General features: G+C 39.1%; 1 protein-coding gene across 9 annotated transcripts in view; it reads left to right on the top strand.

Moving 5' to 3' along the window:
• Positions 1–20731, top strand: part of KALRN (kalirin RhoGEF kinase) — a 500706-nt gene that overhangs the window by 234166 nt on the left and 245809 nt on the right. For all 9 annotated transcript variants that reach the window (XM_051624220.1, XM_051624222.1, XM_051624223.1 and 6 more), the window contains exons 7-9: positions 3423–3614; positions 10232–10363; positions 16002–16232. In XM_051624220.1, coding sequence (XP_051480180.1) covers positions 3423–3614; positions 10232–10363; positions 16002–16232 — 555 coding nt within the window. The remainder of the gene's footprint in view (positions 1–3422; positions 3615–10231; positions 10364–16001; positions 16233–20731) is intronic.

Here is a 20731-nt window from a genome sequence, read left to right as displayed (position 1 = left end):
GACCATAGATTACTTTCTCTGTGATTGGAGGCAGTGCTTGTTTTCACTTCAGTTTCAAAATAAATTATGTTACTCTTTATCACAGCTGTATAAAGTTTATACTGAAGCAATAATACTTTTCATGAAGATGAATGTTTAGTGCTAACATTTTGTGAATAATCTCAATAATTGAATAAATCCACTAAACTCCACAGTATTTCAATATGATACAAATCATACTGGTTGTAGCTCTGGGTATATAGTATTTGTGCTGTTTGTTGCAACTGAAGTTATTTGTATTTCCTTTGCCAGGACTTTTTTATGCCTGGATCTGGGAACCTCCTTAAAGAATGAGTTAGCACTTTTTGTGGAACCTGCATAAAAGTGGCCATGTTCTGTGCTGGCACTGCTGCCCATCCTGCTGCCAGGAGTCAGCTGTCTGACACTAGATGGGGATGCATGTTGTCCTAAGAAAGTAGCAATAAATTTCAAACATGTTACAATCATCATGTAAAGGCTAATGATGTCTGCTGGAAAATCCCAACATTTGTCTGAAGTGAACGATGTTTTTCTGTATGTAGGCTGAGCTAAAATGCCATCCAATATTATTCTGCAACAGGCTACCTATAATAGGCCTTGCTATAGAAACTTAAAGGTCTTAAAGATATCTCATGAGTTTATTTTGTCACTGAAACATTCTCCTTTGGATTTATCAGTTAGGCTTATTTCACAGATGGTTTCTAAACTCACAGTAACACAGTGCAAGTTGGTTATTTTATTTCAAAGAACGCTTCAACAATCACATTTCACTTTGAATTAATCTGTAAGACCCTTGTCTCGCAGCCCACCTTTGCTGCTTGGCATCACAGTATCTCACCTAGTTCTCTAGGAAATAAGATTAAAACAGCCAAGTTCCTTGCAAATTTAATGCTTCTCACAGTTCATTTTTCTTTTGTGAGTGTAAGGTGTTCTTTTTATACATGTGTTAGAAGAAAGTATTTCTCCAGCTAGAGTTGGAGGGTTTAATTAAGAGGGAAGGTCTCCCTGCATGCTCACTAGATGATGAGGGCTGAATTAGTGTAATTCTCTGTGGGAGAACATTCCACAATTGAACTCGCACTTCTGTCGGTGCTTATGGCTGAGACTGAGGGCTGCTGCCCTACCAAGTGTTGGGGACCTTAGCAGTGATCACTTACACTGGAAGAAACAGCTGTGTTATGGACATGGATGACCAGAATCAAGGCCTTGTCTAGCTGACAGAAATGTGCTAAGAATTGCTGGACAAAGAGGGCCATTCTCATCTAAGAAAGTGAAATTTCATCCATGAGGATACTCATCTCTGTATAAAAATATAACAGATATAACAATATAACAGATATAACAATATATAAATCTTCCTAACTTATAAAACAGACTCTAAGAACATCTGTTGTATTTTAACTAATCTTACCTTTACCATTCTACTAGTTAATACCTCTATATGCTGTAGCTATAGGGAGCCAAGGAATTCAGAGTTATTTTCCTCCATGCCCATTTGCAGGGAAAGGAATAAACAATTAAAAGCAAGATGAACACAACTATTTCTTACATGACATCAAAACTTTTACTACTTTCTTTTTCTTCAAACATAGCAAAGTTCGATCTCTTTTTTTGGTGCAACTCATCCAAGCTCTAGCAAATGTAGTGATGCTACACTACTTTCCACCAGAAGAGCTGACCTGAAATGTTTCCAAACATCTTGGCTGAGGCTCAGCCATGAAGACTTTCTGGGAAAAAGGCTTAAATATTTAGTATAAATTCCAGTTTCTGACCTATAGAGACACAAAGAAATCTTTGACTGCAGCTGGTGGTCAAAATTCCTAATTGTATCTTTTTTTTTTATACTTAGAACTCCAGAAAAATGTTGATCTGTTCCTTCAATTGTACCAAAAAAGTATTTTTATTTCTTTTAAACTTGACAGTTTTGCCCCATGTTTAATTTTTAAGAAAAGGCTATGTGATATGGAGGAAAACAAACAAAAAACCCAAACAAAAAACTGGAGGCTTGGACATTGCTTTAAATATGTTATTTATGTGATAGATATCACAGTCATGGCTCTACCAGGGAGAGCAGAGTGGCTGCAGAGGCTGTGGCACCATCCTTCTTTAGCACCTACAGCTATGATGAGTGTACTTCTTAGTTATCCCACACACATTGCAGACATACTTTGCTGTGCTTCATGACTTAGTTTGGACCTGTGCCTGCCTTGGCAGTGTTCTGTTGTGTTTCATGTTTGGATTGGCAGATACCTTTCCACATTGTGCTCCCACTTGCTATGATGAGATCCTGCTCCAGCAAACACTTCTACCTTTGATTTATTATTTGCTCATAAGCAATAATATTAAAATTGTCAGGGCCCTGTCTGCCCTTGTGCATAAGGGTCTTACAGGTTCTGTTCTGTTAAATTCCTAAAGTCCCTTTGAAATTCTTTAGACAATAAAGTGATGAGTCACCATTAGCAAAATATTTCAAGTTCTTGGATGTTCCTTTTCTCTGGTGAGGAGGACAGAAAAAGGAGAAGTGTTTACATCAAGTGACATTCCATAAATCTGCCAGACAGCTGTCATTTGTCTTTTGATGGTGCATCTTTGTAGGAGGTTGTCATGATGGCTATTTATTTTCAGGTTTATGTTCCTATGCAGAATGGGGGATACTGTAATGCAATTACATTGCTGTCCACAGTTCAGTTTAAGGAACAAAAAGAAACTATTCTTCCACTGCTTCAAGGCCGACTAAAAACCATCATGGAAAATTCTTATGAAAGAACAGAAAATGCAACCCTTTTTAGTTGGCTTTGTGAATCCTTCTAAATTCAGAATGTAGCTAAATGATATCTCTGAAAATAACCTGCAGAAAAGATAACATTTGAACTGAAGAATATAATTTAGCAGACATTTCTATGGAAACTCCTCTGTAGAATATCCTTATGAGCTCTTTTAAATTCTATGAGACTTTTCCATTTCTTGAGACTGCACGTCTATAAAGGATTGTTAGAGAGTTCTCAATAGACAGAAAGCAGACATTTCACTTATGAATATGTGGGTAAGGCATCCAGAAATACAAAGTAATGCAACAGAAATATCAATAATGAAAAAGAAGCAATGTGTAGATCCTAACAGGTGAGTAAATAGCTGAAGTATGGCAAATTAGTTTCACATAAATATATTCAAGTGGAGAGCGGGAGATAGAATTGTTAAATATAGATGTGCAAAAAGATTCCTGAGAGATGTATTTTTAGAGTGGAAGGTAGTATGCCTGCTATTCGTGCATATTTAAGCAGGTGTTTGCTCTCAGTGAACTGCTCGGCTTTACTCCAACTGATGGTGTTTGGAATGTGTAATGAAGGCAGAGGGTGGTCACGGTTCTTCCTTCTCTTTATTTATGTGTGCTTTTTAATTTTCAGAATGCCTATGTCAACATCAATCGGATCATGTCTGTCGCATCAAGGCTTTCCGAGGCAGGCCATTATGCTTCCCAGCAAATTAAACAAATATCTAGCCAGCTGGATCAAGAGTGGAAGAGTTTTGCTGCAGCTCTGGATGAACGCAGCACTATCTTAGCCATGTCTGCTGTCTTTCACCAGAAGGCTGAACAGGTGAGCTGGTTTTGTGACTGGCTAAATGCTACTTTGCACTCCAGCTTTGATAATGATGATGCTGCAATTATTACCTGCTGGCTTTTGGCTTGTGTGCACTGAAGTTCCTAGTGGGTCAATGTCTCAAAAACAAATAGTAACATTTCCCTCAAAAAACTGGCACATCTTCCCCAAATGGGTAAGAAAATATGCTTAAGTGTTAGTGAGGAGAAAGAATCTGATCGTAAGTGAAGTGCACTGATGGTGTAACATGCTGCCTTATTTCTGTTGCCTCACATTGCATCAGTGCTGTGGATAAATTCAGGATTACTACGATCAGGAAAACAGCATGTATCTGCACTCATAGGTGCATGAGGTGTTTGCTGTGTGCACAGAAACATGCACACAAATGACAAACCCATACCAGCAGACAATTTCTAGGAGCCAAATCACATTATTGTTAATGAACTTATGGACTTCTTTCCACCACCTACTCTTGCAGAGCTCTTTATAGTCCCAAAATTTGTTAGACCTCATTAAGTAGAGACTTAAGAGACAGCTAGGAATATCCAAGAAAATTTTCCGTTTCTACCAAAATTGTTCCATAATTTTATAGCTACAAAAGATTTTAAATATGTTAGTGGGTATGTCTGGTTTTTTACACCTGAACTAGGTCCACTTAACGATGATGGTTTAACTGTAATCATACATTAATTATATTAAGTTGCCAGTGGCAAACACTACTTTGGGGGTTTCTTCAGTGTTGTTGTGTGCTTGTTTTTCCAAGTAGTTAATACCAAAGCTATTAAGTAGATGTACTTGATATTTCTAAAATTATCCATACTTCAAGTGTCTGAAGAAGAAATTATCAGTGATAAGCCAGAAACTATCTCATAAGGCACAATATACGTATGGAAATTTTAGCTTAAATAGTAAAGATTTCCTTTGCTGTTTGTTTTCTACTGTAGAATTATAATGGATTTTTCTTTATTTTTTTTGTTTCCTATTGATAAGAGGCCATAGAATAGAGCAATTACTCACCCTACTGGGCACTTACTCATGTAAGCACATTCAGTGGCTCTGATGGGACTGATAATCTTAAAATGCCCAGTACAAGTACTTTCATCTTTGCACAGTGGGTATTGTAGTGTTAGGTGTAGTCTCCATGTTGATAGCTGTCAGTCATCATATGTTCATAAAGAAAAATTAAAAAAAAAGAATTTATATCCAGTCTATAGTTACAGTGAGGATGTTCAAGTTTTATTGATAATTCAGTTATTTCTTGTTTGTTTGGTGTCTGGGTTCAGCTTTTTCTTTACAAGAAATCCCCTGTTTTTCTGAAGTGTCAGTCTTATGTTCAATTTATGAGGAGCTGTTGAGGTATTGCATAGCATTGCAGGTGATAAACCAGAAAGCTGTATTGAACTGTCAGTCAAGCAAGAAATGAATTATTTCTTTTTTGTCTTCCTACCTTTTGAGCACTGTCAAAGCGGGTATTTTGCCTCAGTTTGAACTTGAAAAAAAGCAGCACTAATGTCACTTTCAGCTTTGGGTTTTTTTCTTTACCATCATATGAATGGGTCTGAAAAACCTAGTTTTGCCTTGGCACCTCTTCATAAGGAACTGAAGTTTGTGCTGTGTGACAGAAGCTAGTGTCTAATTTCTAAACAAACAAGAGAATTTGGCAATTGTGAAGAGCCGTTGCTCCTCACTTGCAATAAGAGACAATTCAGTGGAAGGTAAGTGCTGATGCAAAGCCTGTGAACTCAGACTGCTGCAAAAAAGAAATGTGGGAGCCAGTGTTCCCATTAGCCAGGACTAGAATTTCAGCCTTGCTTTAGTAGCTCTGGTAGGATAAACCAATGGCTTGAATGCTAATAATTCAGTCATTTGACCTCTGAATAGTATAAAAAGTGAGGTGTTTAGATTTGGTCTATAATTCAGTCTGTTGTCTATCAAACATTCATTCCCAATGTGACTCTCTTATTATTTGGCATCACCCAGTTATTGTTGTTTTACTCAAATCAGGGGTTCATTATTTTACAATAGAGTTAAATCTCTGAAGCAAAGATAAATATAGTCCTCTGTGTCAGATCAAATCTTTTTTCAGTCCCTTTGTTCTGTCAGCAAAGGTAGTCTTGTTGTGGATCCAGCCATTTCTCCCCCAGTGTGCTCTGCTTCCCTCATGCCCATCTGATATGCAGATTGTCTTTCCTTCTCCAGTGCAGTAAGCTGCTGCAGTCTCTTTGTTCCTTCCTTCCTATTGATTGAAGTTCTCTGAGATGCCAACAGGAAGCAAGTCTATTAGGACCATAATCTTTCAGCCTTTGGCACACCCCAGCCTGCAAGGAAGTTGTTGGCTCGGGACAGAGATTTATGAAAAGCTCTACGATCTCTATAATATGCAAGCTGAGCAGGAAGCAACTTGTTTTTCAAGGTCTCTTCCTAAAGACCCCACACAGAAAACTGCAGAGAATAGAATTTGTCTGGCTTGGAAGGATGAAAGGCTGAGTCAACCCTGCTGGGAATTGAACCTCACATCTGTCTTCACGTGCCTTGGAATCACATTGCTTTCCTGGCTCTTATGCATGTGGCATGTTGAATGAAAATGGGCTGAATGAGTTCCTGGATCAAAGCTATTTTTTTTTCCTTTTTCCTTTGTGTGTTTGTGTGTGCGTTTTTCTTTGTTTCTTTCTTCTTTGTGTGTGTGTGCTTGTTTGCATGTGTGTGTCTTCCTTACTTCTTATAAACACACATTTTATACACTAAACCATCAAACCATCATCAAGAAAAGAGCAAAGGAAAGAAAAGGAAAGAGAGAAGGGAGAGAGAGAAGAAAAAGAAAAATCTTGCGTGTTTGATCTAGCTAACCACTTTGTCTAGGTCAAGGTGCAGGTCAGGAAATTCAGTGGAGGTGTTTCCCAAATGTCCCTTAATTCCACCTGCTACAAAAATCTTGGTACTTTTTTTTTCTTCCTCTAGCTTTCTCCTTTTTTTTTTTTTCTTTTTTTTTTCTTTTTTTTTTTATGCAAGAGAGAATCTGCTCCTGTAGCTTTTGATGTATCTGAGGTGCAAAGTTGCAAGATAATGTAGGAGAACATGCCTTATCTGAGTGTGATTTTGGGACAACCGTGCTGATTTACACCAGACAGGATTCTGACCTTCTAAATCCCAGATGGGGGAAGCAGACAGACCAGGTGTCCTCCCTTTCTGGGATGTGATCTCTGAAAGTGTGCTAAAGTATTTGTAAGATGCTCACACTACAGATCCTGTCAGAATGAACGAAGTAATGTCTTCAATCAGCTGAGAGATCTCAACCAATTAATTCTGGGTCAGAGGTTCACAAGCAGAATTACTATTGAAGGTAGTAGGTGTAAGGTGCACATGCACACCTTTTTGCTGATTCTCTGAAGACTGACCCCTGACAACTTGTTTCACAGTACTTTACTCCCCAACCAGGAAGACTAATGTTTTCATCTCCACCTAGGTCTCTCTAAGCACATCCTGAACTCCCCTATTTGACTAAAGGATATGAAAAAGACAGGAAAAGAAAGAAGGGAGAAAGAATTTGAGGAAAGGGAGGAAAGGGAAAGCTGGTTGTCTATAAGATGCAGGGATAAGACCAAGATAGATAAATAAATAAATAAATAAATAAATAATCAGGGCATTAAGAGATATTATAAGTCCCTGAGGAAGCCAATTTCATGGCTGCCTTTCCCCCTTTCTCCACAGCCACTCTGGAGCATGAAAGCAGACTAGAGGCTGGTTTTAATTTATCTGGACCCTAGGGGAGCCACCCTGGTTATCCTGCAGCTTCCACACAGAGGCCTAGCATGCATATTCAAGGACTGTGCAAAACTGTAAACAAATATGGACGATAATATGTCTAAGCTGTGTTTTGGAGTAACTGTGTCATACAGCATAGCAGTCCCTGAGGAAAAGTAGCAAGAAGGGGTCTGAAAATACATTATTACATGACCTAATACCGAATTTGCAACTTAGGTGAGTAGTTTGTGAGGAGTAAGTGTAGGTCATTACTTTAGACTTACTTTTGGATTAGATCAGGGGCACAAAGGTATCCTAGGGACTTTTTCATTTTTTAGGGGAAATTTTTCTTAATCTTTCATGAAGTCTTGAAAAACATGAACAATTATTGGAAGCTGTAATTTCAAATTATATTTAAGCAGCTTTTATGTTCCTAATAGGAGCTATTCAGTCTATGAGCTAACTAGAAATTTAAGCAATTAATTTTAATGGTATTGAGTACCCAGTGGACAGTAACAGCTCCTGTTCCAACTGAACAGTTAGCAATTTACAATTTTAAATGCATCTTTTTTTCAACTCTGTCAAGTGGTGATTTTTGTGACGTGAATATCTTTCTAGCTTGAAAGGTTACATTTAATAAAGCTTTTCGTGTCTTCCACAGTGTGTGACAAATAATAGAAATTAATATAGATGCTTTTTTCAAAATACCCAAAGCAATAGTCCTATGGTATGAACTAACACTCCTTTAAAAAAGCTGCTCCTACGTGAACCTACACACAGCACAGACCACCATGCACTGTTTCAACGTACCAGAGCAGAACACTGACAGGCTGCGTTTCTTAAAACTTTTTAAAACAGATGATACCAACTGCTCCTGCTAGTGGCAGAAGTGAAATCACCGATGTAATTGTTGATGTGACATTGTCTACATACAGTAGATGCACAAAAGAAAGATGTGAGACAACAAGGTGGAAATGTGGTTATGTGCATAGGATCATCTTGAGACTTCTCCCACCCACTGTGCAAATCACAGGCTGGGGATATGGCACTATATGAGTAACATAACTATAAGAGCTTATACTAAAATGGGTAGAATTCAGCAGTTTTGATAAGAGCCATAACAGTGTGATTCCAGCAGCAGGAACACTGGTCTATGAGTTGCAAAGGTCTTCTGTTCACTGTTTTGACCAAAAGGTTCACGTAACAGCCCCAAAAGGGATGGATCTCAACTCCATTATCTTAAAACTGCACAGGAAATTTTGTGAATTCTGCTGCCTTGGCACAAAATATGGTGACTTCAGTTTTATGCAAGAGTGTTTGGGGATTTAATCTGAAGAGATTCAACAGATCAGGAGTCAAACCAACACAAGAGAACCTGACATCCCTGCCTACAGTCTTCTAGAACACACATTTCTTCACTGGTAGTTTTGAACATTGTAGACATGAATGTTTAGGAGTTTATCTTTGTTACATCTTTGTGCACTGAAAAAAGTGTTTACAATGCAAACACTTTATAGCCTTGATTACACAGCAGCATGGTAAATAGCTTTATACTGCTGATGAAAAAAGGATGCTGATGCCAGAGCCAGAGTTGAATTGAAATTCTTTGCTTTGAATCTCACAGCCCTTCATGCTGAGTGAGTGCTTTACTAACAAGCCACAGGTGAACACTTCAGGAGTGGATAAAGCTGTGATCCTGGGGCTGGTTTTGTGATATTCATCCTACAGGGCACTGCATCTGTTGTATAATTAGCTGTTCTTTATTATAAATATCCCCAAAGTATGGCAGGGTTTAACAGAAATATGGAGGAAGAGAAAACATTAACGAGAAGTAATGAAGTGGTATTAGGCAGTTAGTATGGACAAAATAAGAATATGTGAGCTGTGTCATTGAAGTAAACCCTGCTTTAAAGAAAAACAGGGTGGGAACCTTAGAGGCTAAATTCCTCTTTTCTTTTACAGAACAGGCAGCACCCAGGAGAACTTCCCCAATTTGTTCTGCCAAAGTGTATCAGAACTGCTCTGGAGGGCTTTAAGAATGGAAAAACGTTTTTTTTCTATCCCTCTGTTCCTTGAAGCCATTCAGTTTCTGGCTGGCTGTTAAGGCTTCCAACCAAGGTGCTAAACCATATCAGTTGCAATGGTGATGATTTTTCTCTCCTTTTTTGTGGATGTCTGCCCACGAGGAACTGGACTGAGACCAGCAGCTCATTTTTGCATTGGCTGCTTAGCAGCCATCAGGTGGTAATAGTATCTGATCATTGCTAACTTGGGCAAGAACCAAATGTGTGACCCAGAGGTTTAAAGGCTTGATATTCTACTAATAATCCCACTGAGCTGGCTGTGGGTTGGAAACAACTTGAATACAGACTGTCTGCCTTTCCCTGAAATTACTATCAGCACTGATTTTAATGGGAGTTTTCTGTTGCCCAAATTAGTAGTGTTAAGGACAGGTAGGCAACTGAGGAAGACTGACAGCTGAGACAGTGCTAAGTAGAGCTGGAGCTCTGTGTCCTTGTGTGCTTTGTGCAGATGGCTTTTCTAAAGGTGTTGCAGCATCCTTTTTTGGAGTACAACATTGTAGCCTCCTGCCATGGTATACAATGGCTTGTTAAATGTTTTCTGAGCCTGGTTAAAGCATTTGTCTTTAATCTAGAAGAAACAGAAAACATTCCTTTGGATCTAGGTCTTCTTCAAGTACTGAGAAGGTGACAGGAGTGTGCTGTTCCAGGGTGTCCTAAAGGGACTCCTTTATAACGTTTTCCTCAGTCCACCCTGCAGGCATTTGTGGCACTCTACAAAGAATGTTTTCTGATGTTGATGAGATGTTTTTCTGTGTTGCTCTTTGCTCATTGTTCCTGGAATTGTTTCAGTTCCTTTCAGGTGTGGATGCCTGGTGCAAAATGTGCAGTGAAGGAGGCCTCCCCTCAGAAATGCAAGACCTGGAACTGGCCATCCATCATCATCAGACCCTGTATGAGCAAGTAACACAGGCCTACACAGAGGTATGTGCTTCCCAGAGAAGAATGTGAGTGTCTGTTAAGTGATGACAGATATTTGACTGCATTTTGGAGCTTAGCTTTTCTAAATGAGGTTCTGCTTTCCATTTTTGCAACTTTTTTAAAGGAGTCAGATCTTATTCCAGGCTGTAGGAGGCAACTCCTTGCAATCTGCTTGTAAGGGGACAACAGGAAAATCTGGGCCACCAATCCCATACAGTAATGAAATCTAGAACTGGTTTTGGCACCCCAAAGAATACTCGCTTCACTGCCTTTGCTGAACAAGGACCCCCTTTAAGCCCCCAGTAGCTTTACTCCTGTTGCTTTCCTTCTGTGAATGCTCTAGCACAAGTAGGCCAATGGGAAAAGAGGGTGCCAAAGACTTTTTTCTTCAATATACAAAGTCAGAGATGTCAGGTCTTCATTACTATGAACACTGCAAGAGACTTTGCTTTAGATGGAACAGACACCAGAACAGAACATAAAAACTGTCTTCTATGCTCAGTACTTGCTGAGAAAAAAGGACTTGCTAATCTAGGTTTGGTGGAAGCCATTCACACATAGTGAAGTTGGGCAGGTAATTTGATGATGAGTGTAAGGAATGCTACGTAGAAATGGCTTGTCTTCTGAACACCTGCAAGACTTTGGGAGTTAGTCGATTAGAATGAGGAAATCTGGGTTGCAATCACCAAGTGCAATTCCTTTTTCAGTACTGAGGCTTCTCAGGAACAACAGGTTGTGTGAGGAAACACAGAACAGTCCTGTTGACCTCTAGTTGCAACTATGAATTTTATACAAGTGCCTAGTCAGGTGAAACTAAGTTTTTTTAATTGGATTTTAAAATTATTTCTAAAAATTAAGTCAAAGTTTGATTAAATCAATAATATTTGAAACTAACTTTTTTAATCAATCCAAATCTTAGTTTTTGTGGAATAAAAATTAATTTAAAACCCATTACCAGAAGCATCCTTTAACATGCATATTGGTTTTGCTGATGCTTCCTCAGAAAGCTGTAACTTGTTGCAGACACAGCAGTGAAAAATGTTTCTATAGTATTGCACTAATAAGTACACTTTTAAACAGAATGTAGAATTGCCAGAAAGGTTACAGTCTTATTTTGGAAATGTTCTTCCCTTTCCCCATAGCTACATGGTGAGCTGAAAAGCCTGGATTTGACTCAGGAGTCCTGCCTCCTCTCCACATGCCTGTTTCTCCACTCTAGATAATGCCCATTGCTCATAGAAAATAATGTTTCTTCTATCAGAGCTCTCTATGGTAGGATTAAAATTGTAGCTTTTCCTTTCTTTTCCTGCAGAGTCTTTGAAAATCTCTGTTTCTATTTTGATAATTGTAAGAGGTTTGGGATTTAATGAACATTCCTTGGCATAACCATTTAATATGGATATGTAAGAAGATATTAAGCAACATTTAATAGGATATATGGACCTATTCTAGTCTGTTACAGAGTACAACAAGACAGGTCAAAGTCACTGCAGGAACCTAAGATGAGATGCCCAAAGAATCATTGGGGACTGTTTACTTTTTTATTATTTTTTTCTCATTTTGTCATGATTGTAGCCATAATTAATTCAGCTTCTTTCCTTTATTGCACTTGAGTAAAGCTCAGAAAGATTGAAGGCAGAGATCATGGGCCTGATATGCAATCCACAGCTAAGCAGTCCTCTCCTGTGCTAAGCTGAGCTGCTGGCATAACAGGCCTTCTTCCTTCTCAGAATCAAGTGGTGGTCTTGTTCTACTTTGCATGGAGCATGCTGGAGGGACCAGATGCACAAGATGTATGCCTTGGGCAGATTCCCCTCTTCCAAAAATGTTCCTCTAGACGTCTCTAGCCAGGGTGTGTTTATGTTGCTCCACCAGCATTTCTAGTGGATGAACAGCAGGAGACAAACTTGCTACACTCCTGCTGAGAACTGTATTGGTTTGGTAAAGATAAGGAGGGAGAGAGAGAGAGGTTTGCTCCAGTCAGGCTTGAGCCTGGTTGATGGTAAGAGCATCTTGTTCTGTGTGACTTGATTAACTGCACTTCGCTGTCTGTTCCCAGAGGCGTGATATATTTTCTCTGAAGACCAATTTTTTTTCCTGGTGCAAATTGTAGCTGTTCCACAGATGGTACCACTAGTCTATTCACATGCAAGGCTTTAGAGGTCTTTCTGACCTGCTCCATAGCATGTCTACAGATTTAAACTTATTTCTTAGCTATGTATACTGCAAGCACGAAGATTTTTCCACTATCATAACAAAATCCAAATTTTGCTTCACCCAAGGTCATGTAACTCCTTACAGAGGCATTTGCACACTGCCCATTCTAGCTCTTCTTCTAGCATGAAGCCAAAATGCAGGAATATCACCATATGACAGGAATGTCATATGGTGTGTGTGTTGTGTCAGGTGTTGAGTTAAACCTTCCCAGAGAGTCCAGCAGCAATTCTGTACTTCTCAAAGTAAGTGAGAAATGGTCAAATTTGCTTTGACAAATGCAGCATCGACACTTACAGGGACTGTAAGTCATGCTGGGTGCATTTTAAGACTTTTGCAGTACTTCTTAAAAATACATCATGAGACATAAGTGGTGCAACTAAGCTGGATTGTTAGTGCTTGTCTCCTTGCACAGTCCTTGAAAAATTCAAAAGATTCACATTAAAAGAGATTCAGTGATTTATTTTTGCAGTTATCAGGAGAACATGGAAATGACTGAATGAGCACAATAGGTAGTTTCTCTATTTGTGAAACTGTTCCTTTCCTTTCTGAAATCATTGGTGAACTCTGGGAGCACAAACCTTCTGTGCCCATTGATTGAGAATGCAGTAATATTCACAACATAAATACTTTCAGAAAATAAACTTTTTAAGCCTAAGAACTTCAGAGCTGCAGAAGATATGAAATCCTGCAATATGTATGTAATCCTTGAGAATAGTGAATACCACTGGTTACCTGACTGTCACTGTGCTGCTTGCTATATATTTACTCCTGCAGGACCAGACAAGCATGTAAATTGGAGAGCAGGAGAAGACTTCCAGTAGCTTCTAATTTGCATTAATGATTATTAGTAGGGCAACACAAGCACCTGAAGTCTGCTGTTTAGGTCTGGCTTTGCAGAGAATAGCTGGGAGGCTACTCTCATCAGGGAAAAATCATAACCTGTAATCTTTGAGACTTTTTAGACAGACAACAGGAATGGTGCAATAGATAAAAGCCTAATTACTATAGAAGAAAAAGGGATAAGAGAGAATGCAAAAGCGTAGTTGCTGTTTACCTCACAGCACAAATCTGGGAAAACATTGTCCTGACTCACCTGCAGATGAAGCAGGAGCATATAAGCTATTGCCTTTAAAACACTATTTCCTTCATTGTTCCTGCCACTGAGACCTTTTTATTTTATTATAAAAGGTCTTGTTGGCCATATTCACCCATGAATCAGGTCTGGAAGAGCATTTATTTGTAAGACAACTGAATTTAGTCTGTTGTTTTGATCAGTCATGCTTAGTACATAGACTATTTCACCCAAGGATCTGACCCCTCAAAATGGAAGAATTGCAGGATTATACCTTTGGGAGGCAAAAAACCTGACATGCAGACCTGTGCTTGGGAGATTATGTAGGTATAAATAGGTCTATATTATGGCATAAAGTTTCTGGGGAAGTTGTCCTGAGTAAAGCATGTCTGTCATATTGTCTGTGCAATCACATCTCTCTTGCTGGTAAACTTTCAACCCTTATTGTTAGTCCTGATTCTGCTGTGATTTCTATCAGTGTAAATCAGCAGGACTATACTAAAAGCAGTGTAGCACCACCAAAGGACAGATTCAGACCCACTGTAAGCCCAAAGGTCAGTAACAGGAACATAGTTCATTCATGATGGAAAGTGCTAAGAGTGAGTTTCTAATAAGCTGCTCCCAAGTGTGTGCATAGCCTTCCTTTCCTTTTTGCAGTGATTAAATTGTTGCTGATTATCTTCCCACAGATAAAATAGGATGTAATGTGTCTTGTCTCCTTCCCTGTCTAGAAGCTGCTTCTTCCAGCCTAGCAGCTATTGCCCACCTCCATAATGTTGCCTAGGTAACACTTGTATCTCAGTTTTTCCTCCTAAAATCTCCCGTATCACCACTATCCAGTGCTGCTGGCGAGTACCAGTCTTTCCCTCTGTGACCCCAGCAGCCTCTAGCATGTGCAAATTGTTCCAGCTGGTCTTCAGCACCAACTGAATTTGAGTATGGAAAGCCACTCCGTATGGACTCTCCGGTTATTTCCCAATCAATTTGAAATTGCCCTGCATATTTTAAAAATCTCCAAGGATCTGCCTAAGCCCACCTAATATGATGAGATTTGACTCCCACTTTTGCCAGTATAAATCTCAAAGGCTCTCTTGATTTTTCTGGAAGTGCACCAGATATACACTGCTACAACAGACTGGGATGTGGCACTGTTTGCCAAAAGACACAGGTTTAGGTATTAAAAGGTATTTGCAACATTTGAAGAAGAAACTTACACTACAGAAATAAATGAGACCTGGAAATCCTTGAGATGTCTTTTAACTTTGATAATGTTCATAATTTAAACTGAATGTCAGACATTCACTGAAGACATACTCTAGTAAGACTGGTGATTTTGATTGCATAGAAATAAAAGCACTTTTCAGAAAACCTTGTCATTCGCACTGCAGTTTGTTTTAGAGGGAAAAAAGAAAAGTGAGCTGGGAAGAGGAGAGGGATTCCAATGGTTTCCTTATTTACCATTTCTGTTGAAAAAAAAAAACATAGTTTAACTTTGCAAATTGCAACTGAAATCTTTCAAAAAGACATTTTTAGAGAACCACTGCATGCACACACTTGTTAAGAGCAGCTTGGGTTTTATGGTTCCATTTTTCATTTTGCCCCTGCCGTATGAAACTGCTGCAGGAATATTCCAGGAAAAAATCTGATCTAAAAAATCTGGCATTCTGGGTTTTTTTTAATGCCCAAATGCCTCTGTATCTGCAAATGTGTTTTCATATGCTCAAAAATGGTTACATGTATGCAGAGGGTTTTGCATTTGGCAACAAACATTGTAGTCCATTGAAAATGGAGACTCTAGGTCCCTCTCAGCTCTTCCTGGGGAAGAAAAGAATCACCATCTTTTACTAATCTATTTTTCACTGCCACTCAATGAAATATAGAATTTGAATGTTACACCTCTCAAAGTATATATATACTTAGTAATCCTTCAAAGAAAGGACTCTCCCCTATCATACAGAATATGAATGACTCTGCCATCTGTGGCTTTCTTAAAATGCCACCTCCTCACAAAAGTAGGCCTGCTGTTGCAAATGCCACCTGCCATCAACTAGTACATGTCAAGAATTTTCACTGCCTGAGTGTCAGAACGTAATATTGTCTTGGGATCTCTGTCTTTATGTATGCAGTCCCAGCAGTGCAATGTCTGTGCTCCTGCTGAGTGGCACAGCAGGCCCACTAAGAAGAAATGGCAAGTCCTGAATCTGTAGGTACAAGTCAAAAAGAGATGTTATGAGTCCTTTTTTACAAATTAAGGGAAACACACATGAGGAAAAGAATTGGTTAGACTGCTCTCTGTCAGCTATTGGATGTTTAATTATCAGTGCAGTGAAGAAGACCTATTTCTTCACTTAGGTGAGCCAGGATGGAAAAGCCTTGCTGGATGTCCTACAGCGTCCCTTGAGCCCTGGGAATTCTGAATCCCTCACTGCTACTGCAAACTACTCCAAGGCTGTTCACCAGGTGTTGGATGTGGTACATGAAGTCCTGCACCACCAGCGGCGCCTAGAGAGCATCTGGCAGCACAGAAAGGTCCGGCTACATCAAAGGTTGCAGCTCTGCGTTTTCCAGCAGGATGTTCAACAGGTAATGTCATTGCTAAGGGAGATAAATAACGGGTCCTTTCTTTGCAGCCACAAAGATTGTTTGGTGACTCATCTAGAGGATATTGCCATAACCAAGATTTCACATGTGGCTCTATCTATGCTAGAAATATGCTAAAATCCTAAGGTGCCTTTCAATACCTCTCAGTTTCATGTTGGAAATAATCAGTCAGTACTTTGATTATTGATCAGTCCATTCCCCAGAAGAATGTGATACTATTTTCAGTGGTTAATTTTTTCATAAGTGAACAATTAGCTGGAGGTACTCTACTGTTCTTGAGAAAGTGATGTTTAACAGAAAACAATGTCATGTGTGAAAAGAAATTAACTGTCATGTATTTCACCTTCTTAGGTGGAGACAATACAGACACAGACTTTTTAGTGGTGGTGTTTAGATGATTACGTTGTTACCACTTATGGAGTCCATGTACCTGTGCTATGAGCTTGCTGCCTCATATGAACTGCACACCCCAATGTGCAGAGCCCTCCTCACAGAAGTACAGTTTATACTCTAAAGGGTCACCTCTGAGAACTCAGGCTACAGGTGAATAACTTTTCTCTCCCAAAAGGAATCCGTTTGGATACCAGCACAATAGCGTAACTAACGGTATGAGGTGCCATGTTTGTAGCTGCCAAACACGCAATCAACAGTGTTAGAGGACTCTGCTCATTCAGGATTGTGTGGTTTGTTTAAGGGCCCAATTACAGCCCGAAGCAGATGTTGGTAGCAATATGGTACTTGCTTTAAATGAAGAGGCTGAATGCTCTAATCATGTTTATGGAGCATTCTCATGTCCCTGGGGTTCTGTATGTCATTACCTTCCTCCAAGTGAAAAATGAGGCGGAGACAGAGCAACAAAGCTGTCACATGCAAAATAGACGTGAGCCAACAAGGACAGGAGAGAGTCAATGTTTACTCAAAATACAAATTTGTGGTCCTGTTAATGCCATAGTCGAAGGACACCAGCACAGATAGAACTGCAGCTGTAGATATTCTTTGCAAGTATGTATGACTATTTCTTTGGCAATTTCAAAAAGTTTGCTAGAACTTCTACCTGCTCAGTTTTTCCTATAAAATCATACAAGTATTCATGCCATATATATAGCTGAAAATGAGAGTGAATATAGCAGATGTTTAATTTAAGCAACTTCATTTTCATTATGTGTCAGCAAACATAGTGCACAGTAATGAAATTCATGAGCTATATATTAAATACAGCATGTACTTGGAATTCAGTTAGAAAACTCTTTGCAAACTATATGAAGTTTGACATAATATCTTAATACAATTTTGGGGTTAAAAGCTCAAGAATAAAGGGCTGTAAATTCTGATGTTTTCATGCTCTTGCCATTTGTGGTATATAATGTCCATCAGAATCCATATTACATTAGATATTCTTCATCCCCTAGGGTGATTTACACTTTTGTTCAATCCTTCCAACCCCAAACTTTTTTTCTTATAACTTCTGAAATCAGAGGAAGTGTTTATGAGGTGCATTCATGAAACCGATTCAGGCTTTTCCTCCCCACATATACAAGTCAATAAGGCTGTGCTAGTGGTTTTAAAATGGAGCGAGGACTGTAAAATTTGGTGAGAGGAAAAGAAACAAGAAGTAAGAGTCACTGGGGTACAGTCGCTTTAGAGAGCATCACTCTACGTAAGTACTCTTGGCAGCAATATTTCCATTTTTTTCTCTTAAAGGGTAGTTATTATCTGGGAAGCAACAACTTAATGACAGACGTTTTTGTCCTAGCACACACTTCCTGGAGGCATCTCTTTGTCCTACTTAGAAAGTGGGTAGGAAGAGATGAATCATTCTGTTCACTAAACATCTGTACTATTCAAGATAAATGCTTTGTAATTCATAAATGAAATTATTAGCTAAACAGAAACATGAAGTGTAGATTCCAAGAGAAGATTTGAGGATGTTGATGGTGGTTTGGTTTTTTTAAATAATCACCTCCTATATATCTGTCGTGCAATTCCTATTATGCTTATTGTTTAAATGCCTATCAATTGGCAGGTGAAGCTGTCTACCTGTATGTTGTCACTAATAATAAGTAACATTTATCTATATAATATAATAATTTTTCATCTTGTTAAAATGTAATAACCTTTAAGTTCTTCCTGGTTTAATTCTAAAAAGAAAAGATGTGGGAGAACAAATCCTGTCAGGAGAGCCCCAAGTTTATTAGACTTCACTGTCTTCTAGACAAGTCATGATACAGTGTAGCTTCTCCAAGAAAGATGATCCCTCTTCCCTTTCCACCCAGCTCAAAATTAAGCTTATTCTGACAGATGCAGTTTTCCTTGTCAGGATGGCCCATGGCTCACCCTCTCCAGCTGTTTGTCAATGCAGTAAAAATTCTGGTGAAAGATGATCTCTGTGTCAGAACTTACACTCCCTTGCTTGTTCATCTATACCTTTTTCTTCATGTCAGCTGTTCGGCATCAATCTTGCCTTAAAAGCAGATGTGATTGGGGACAGGTTTCGCTGTGTTTGTATGTTCTTAATACAGACACCAGAATATTTTGTATCCTCTCAGTCTGCCATTAATGGCATTAATAGCTTTTGGTAGAGATACATCTCCAAGAAGAGATTCTCATGAATCTTAGGAGATTAGTTATTATTTACTTAACTACTCCAGTTAGTCTTGCCAGAGGTATCAAGTATTTAGTCATGCAATATCAAGTGTTCATGGGGAAATCTTGCAAAACTGGTTAGCAGGATGAAGCTTTATGTAGGCCAAATGTGTGCCTTTTGGACTGGTGTTGAGGGTTAGGCTGTGTTAAGCAGGGCTTGTTCATATTATTCCTGGTGTATTCTGCACTACTTGCAAGGCCAGTACACACTGGAAGCATTACTGGCAGGTGAGGGCTGTGTTCTCAGGTAGCTTCCCACTGTCAAGGAAATGCTTTTAATTCCAGCTGGGTTTCAGTTTGAACTGCACAAAACCTGAAAACATTGAAAAGGATGAATTAAAAGATGTAAAAGTAATTTTGATTCTGAGATAGAAAGGCAGGCATCCTTACAGTCATGTCATAACCAAAATACAACTTGTGTTTTTGAAGAAAAAAAGTTTACATAAACACTGTGGATTGCCAAGTTACAATATTAATGTAGGAAATGCTATGCTATAAAATGGCATTGCAAGTAATCACTACCTGGCTCCATCAGACATTTTACAGTACTTGCTATTCCATCTATGTATTAATACAATTCCATCAATTTGCACATGAGATCCAAGGTAAATAATGGTGTGCTAAGGACAATGAGTTATGAAGGTTTTAAAGGAAAGAAAATACATGGCATGAAACTGCATTTGCACCCTTCACAGGAAATGGAGCACCATTCACAAAAGAGGGATAACAGATAAGACAATTTGTGAACTGTTATGAGGCTCTACACAGGCAGGAACTGACAAGGAACTCTTAACACCAAAAGTTTTTAGGAAATATATAAAAATGCTGGATTGCTGAGTGTGTAAAATGCTTCATTGCTTTGGTTGTTTTTAGATGCTGTCATTTCAGATATGGAAAAGCTCTGCTGTTTGACCCTTTCAGAACACAGCAGTGGGAGGAGGTGCTGAGATTCTGCCCTGCAAGGGAACAAAAATATCCCTTTGACATTTAGTATGAATGTCCTTTTTGCTCCTCCTGGCTCTGGGTCTTCGCTTGCTGCAGACTATTTACCAGCAAATTGATACCGTCTTCATTTCTGTTGAGATTTAAAATTGTTCTGATGTTGTCTCTGACTTCCACTGTTTTCCAGTGTTACATCCTGAACAACAGCACTGTGAAACACCAAGGGTAGCATAAGGCTTGTGCCATAAGCAGAAGTGCCCAAGCAGCTTTAGAAATAGCTCAAGTCTGTTTTTAATGCTGTACTTCACCCCACTGCCTCTTCCCACCTCCTTTGTTTCATATGGGCAAGAATTCTGACTGAATTCTCTCAGCTCATAAACTCATTCAAGTGAAGCTGTGAAGCCTGAAACATACCTATTAAAGTAGAAGGAAAATGGAGACCCATCAGATGCATTATTGAAATGGTCTGTGCAAGCTTTGAACTTGGTATTTCAAAGTACTTTCTTGGCAGAATAGTCGAACTTCTACTCTTATTCTGCAAGCTTCATTCCTTCTCATGGAAATTCTCAGTCTTTCCATCATTTCCATACATAAACACCAACGTATATAGCCTGGCACAAGCAGCCTTTTTCTCCACAGATTCACATGATCCTCTCTAGGTCACTCACTCATGGTGCTGCTTCCCTCTTGCTTCTTTTTGGTTGTGATGGTTGCCTGTAAAGGAAGAGCTGGAAAATAGGTGGATGTAGAGGTACTCTGCATGCTGGTGGAGTTTCTTAGCTGTATACAAAGCCTTGTGTTACCTGGGATGGCTCTGCATGGCAAAATGAAACAGGCCCCTCCTGCCAGATAAAGACCAGTGGTAAACAGGAAGATGACTCTAACAAACACTTACT

The sequence above is a fragment of the Apus apus genome, chromosome 6 (genome assembly GCF_020740795.1).
Source record: "Apus apus isolate bApuApu2 chromosome 6, bApuApu2.pri.cur, whole genome shotgun sequence".
In the NCBI taxonomy this organism is placed as follows: domain Eukaryota; kingdom Metazoa; phylum Chordata; class Aves; order Apodiformes; family Apodidae; genus Apus; species Apus apus.
Note: the sequence above shows the minus strand (reverse complement) of the source record. Positions and strands in the feature narration are given on the sequence as shown.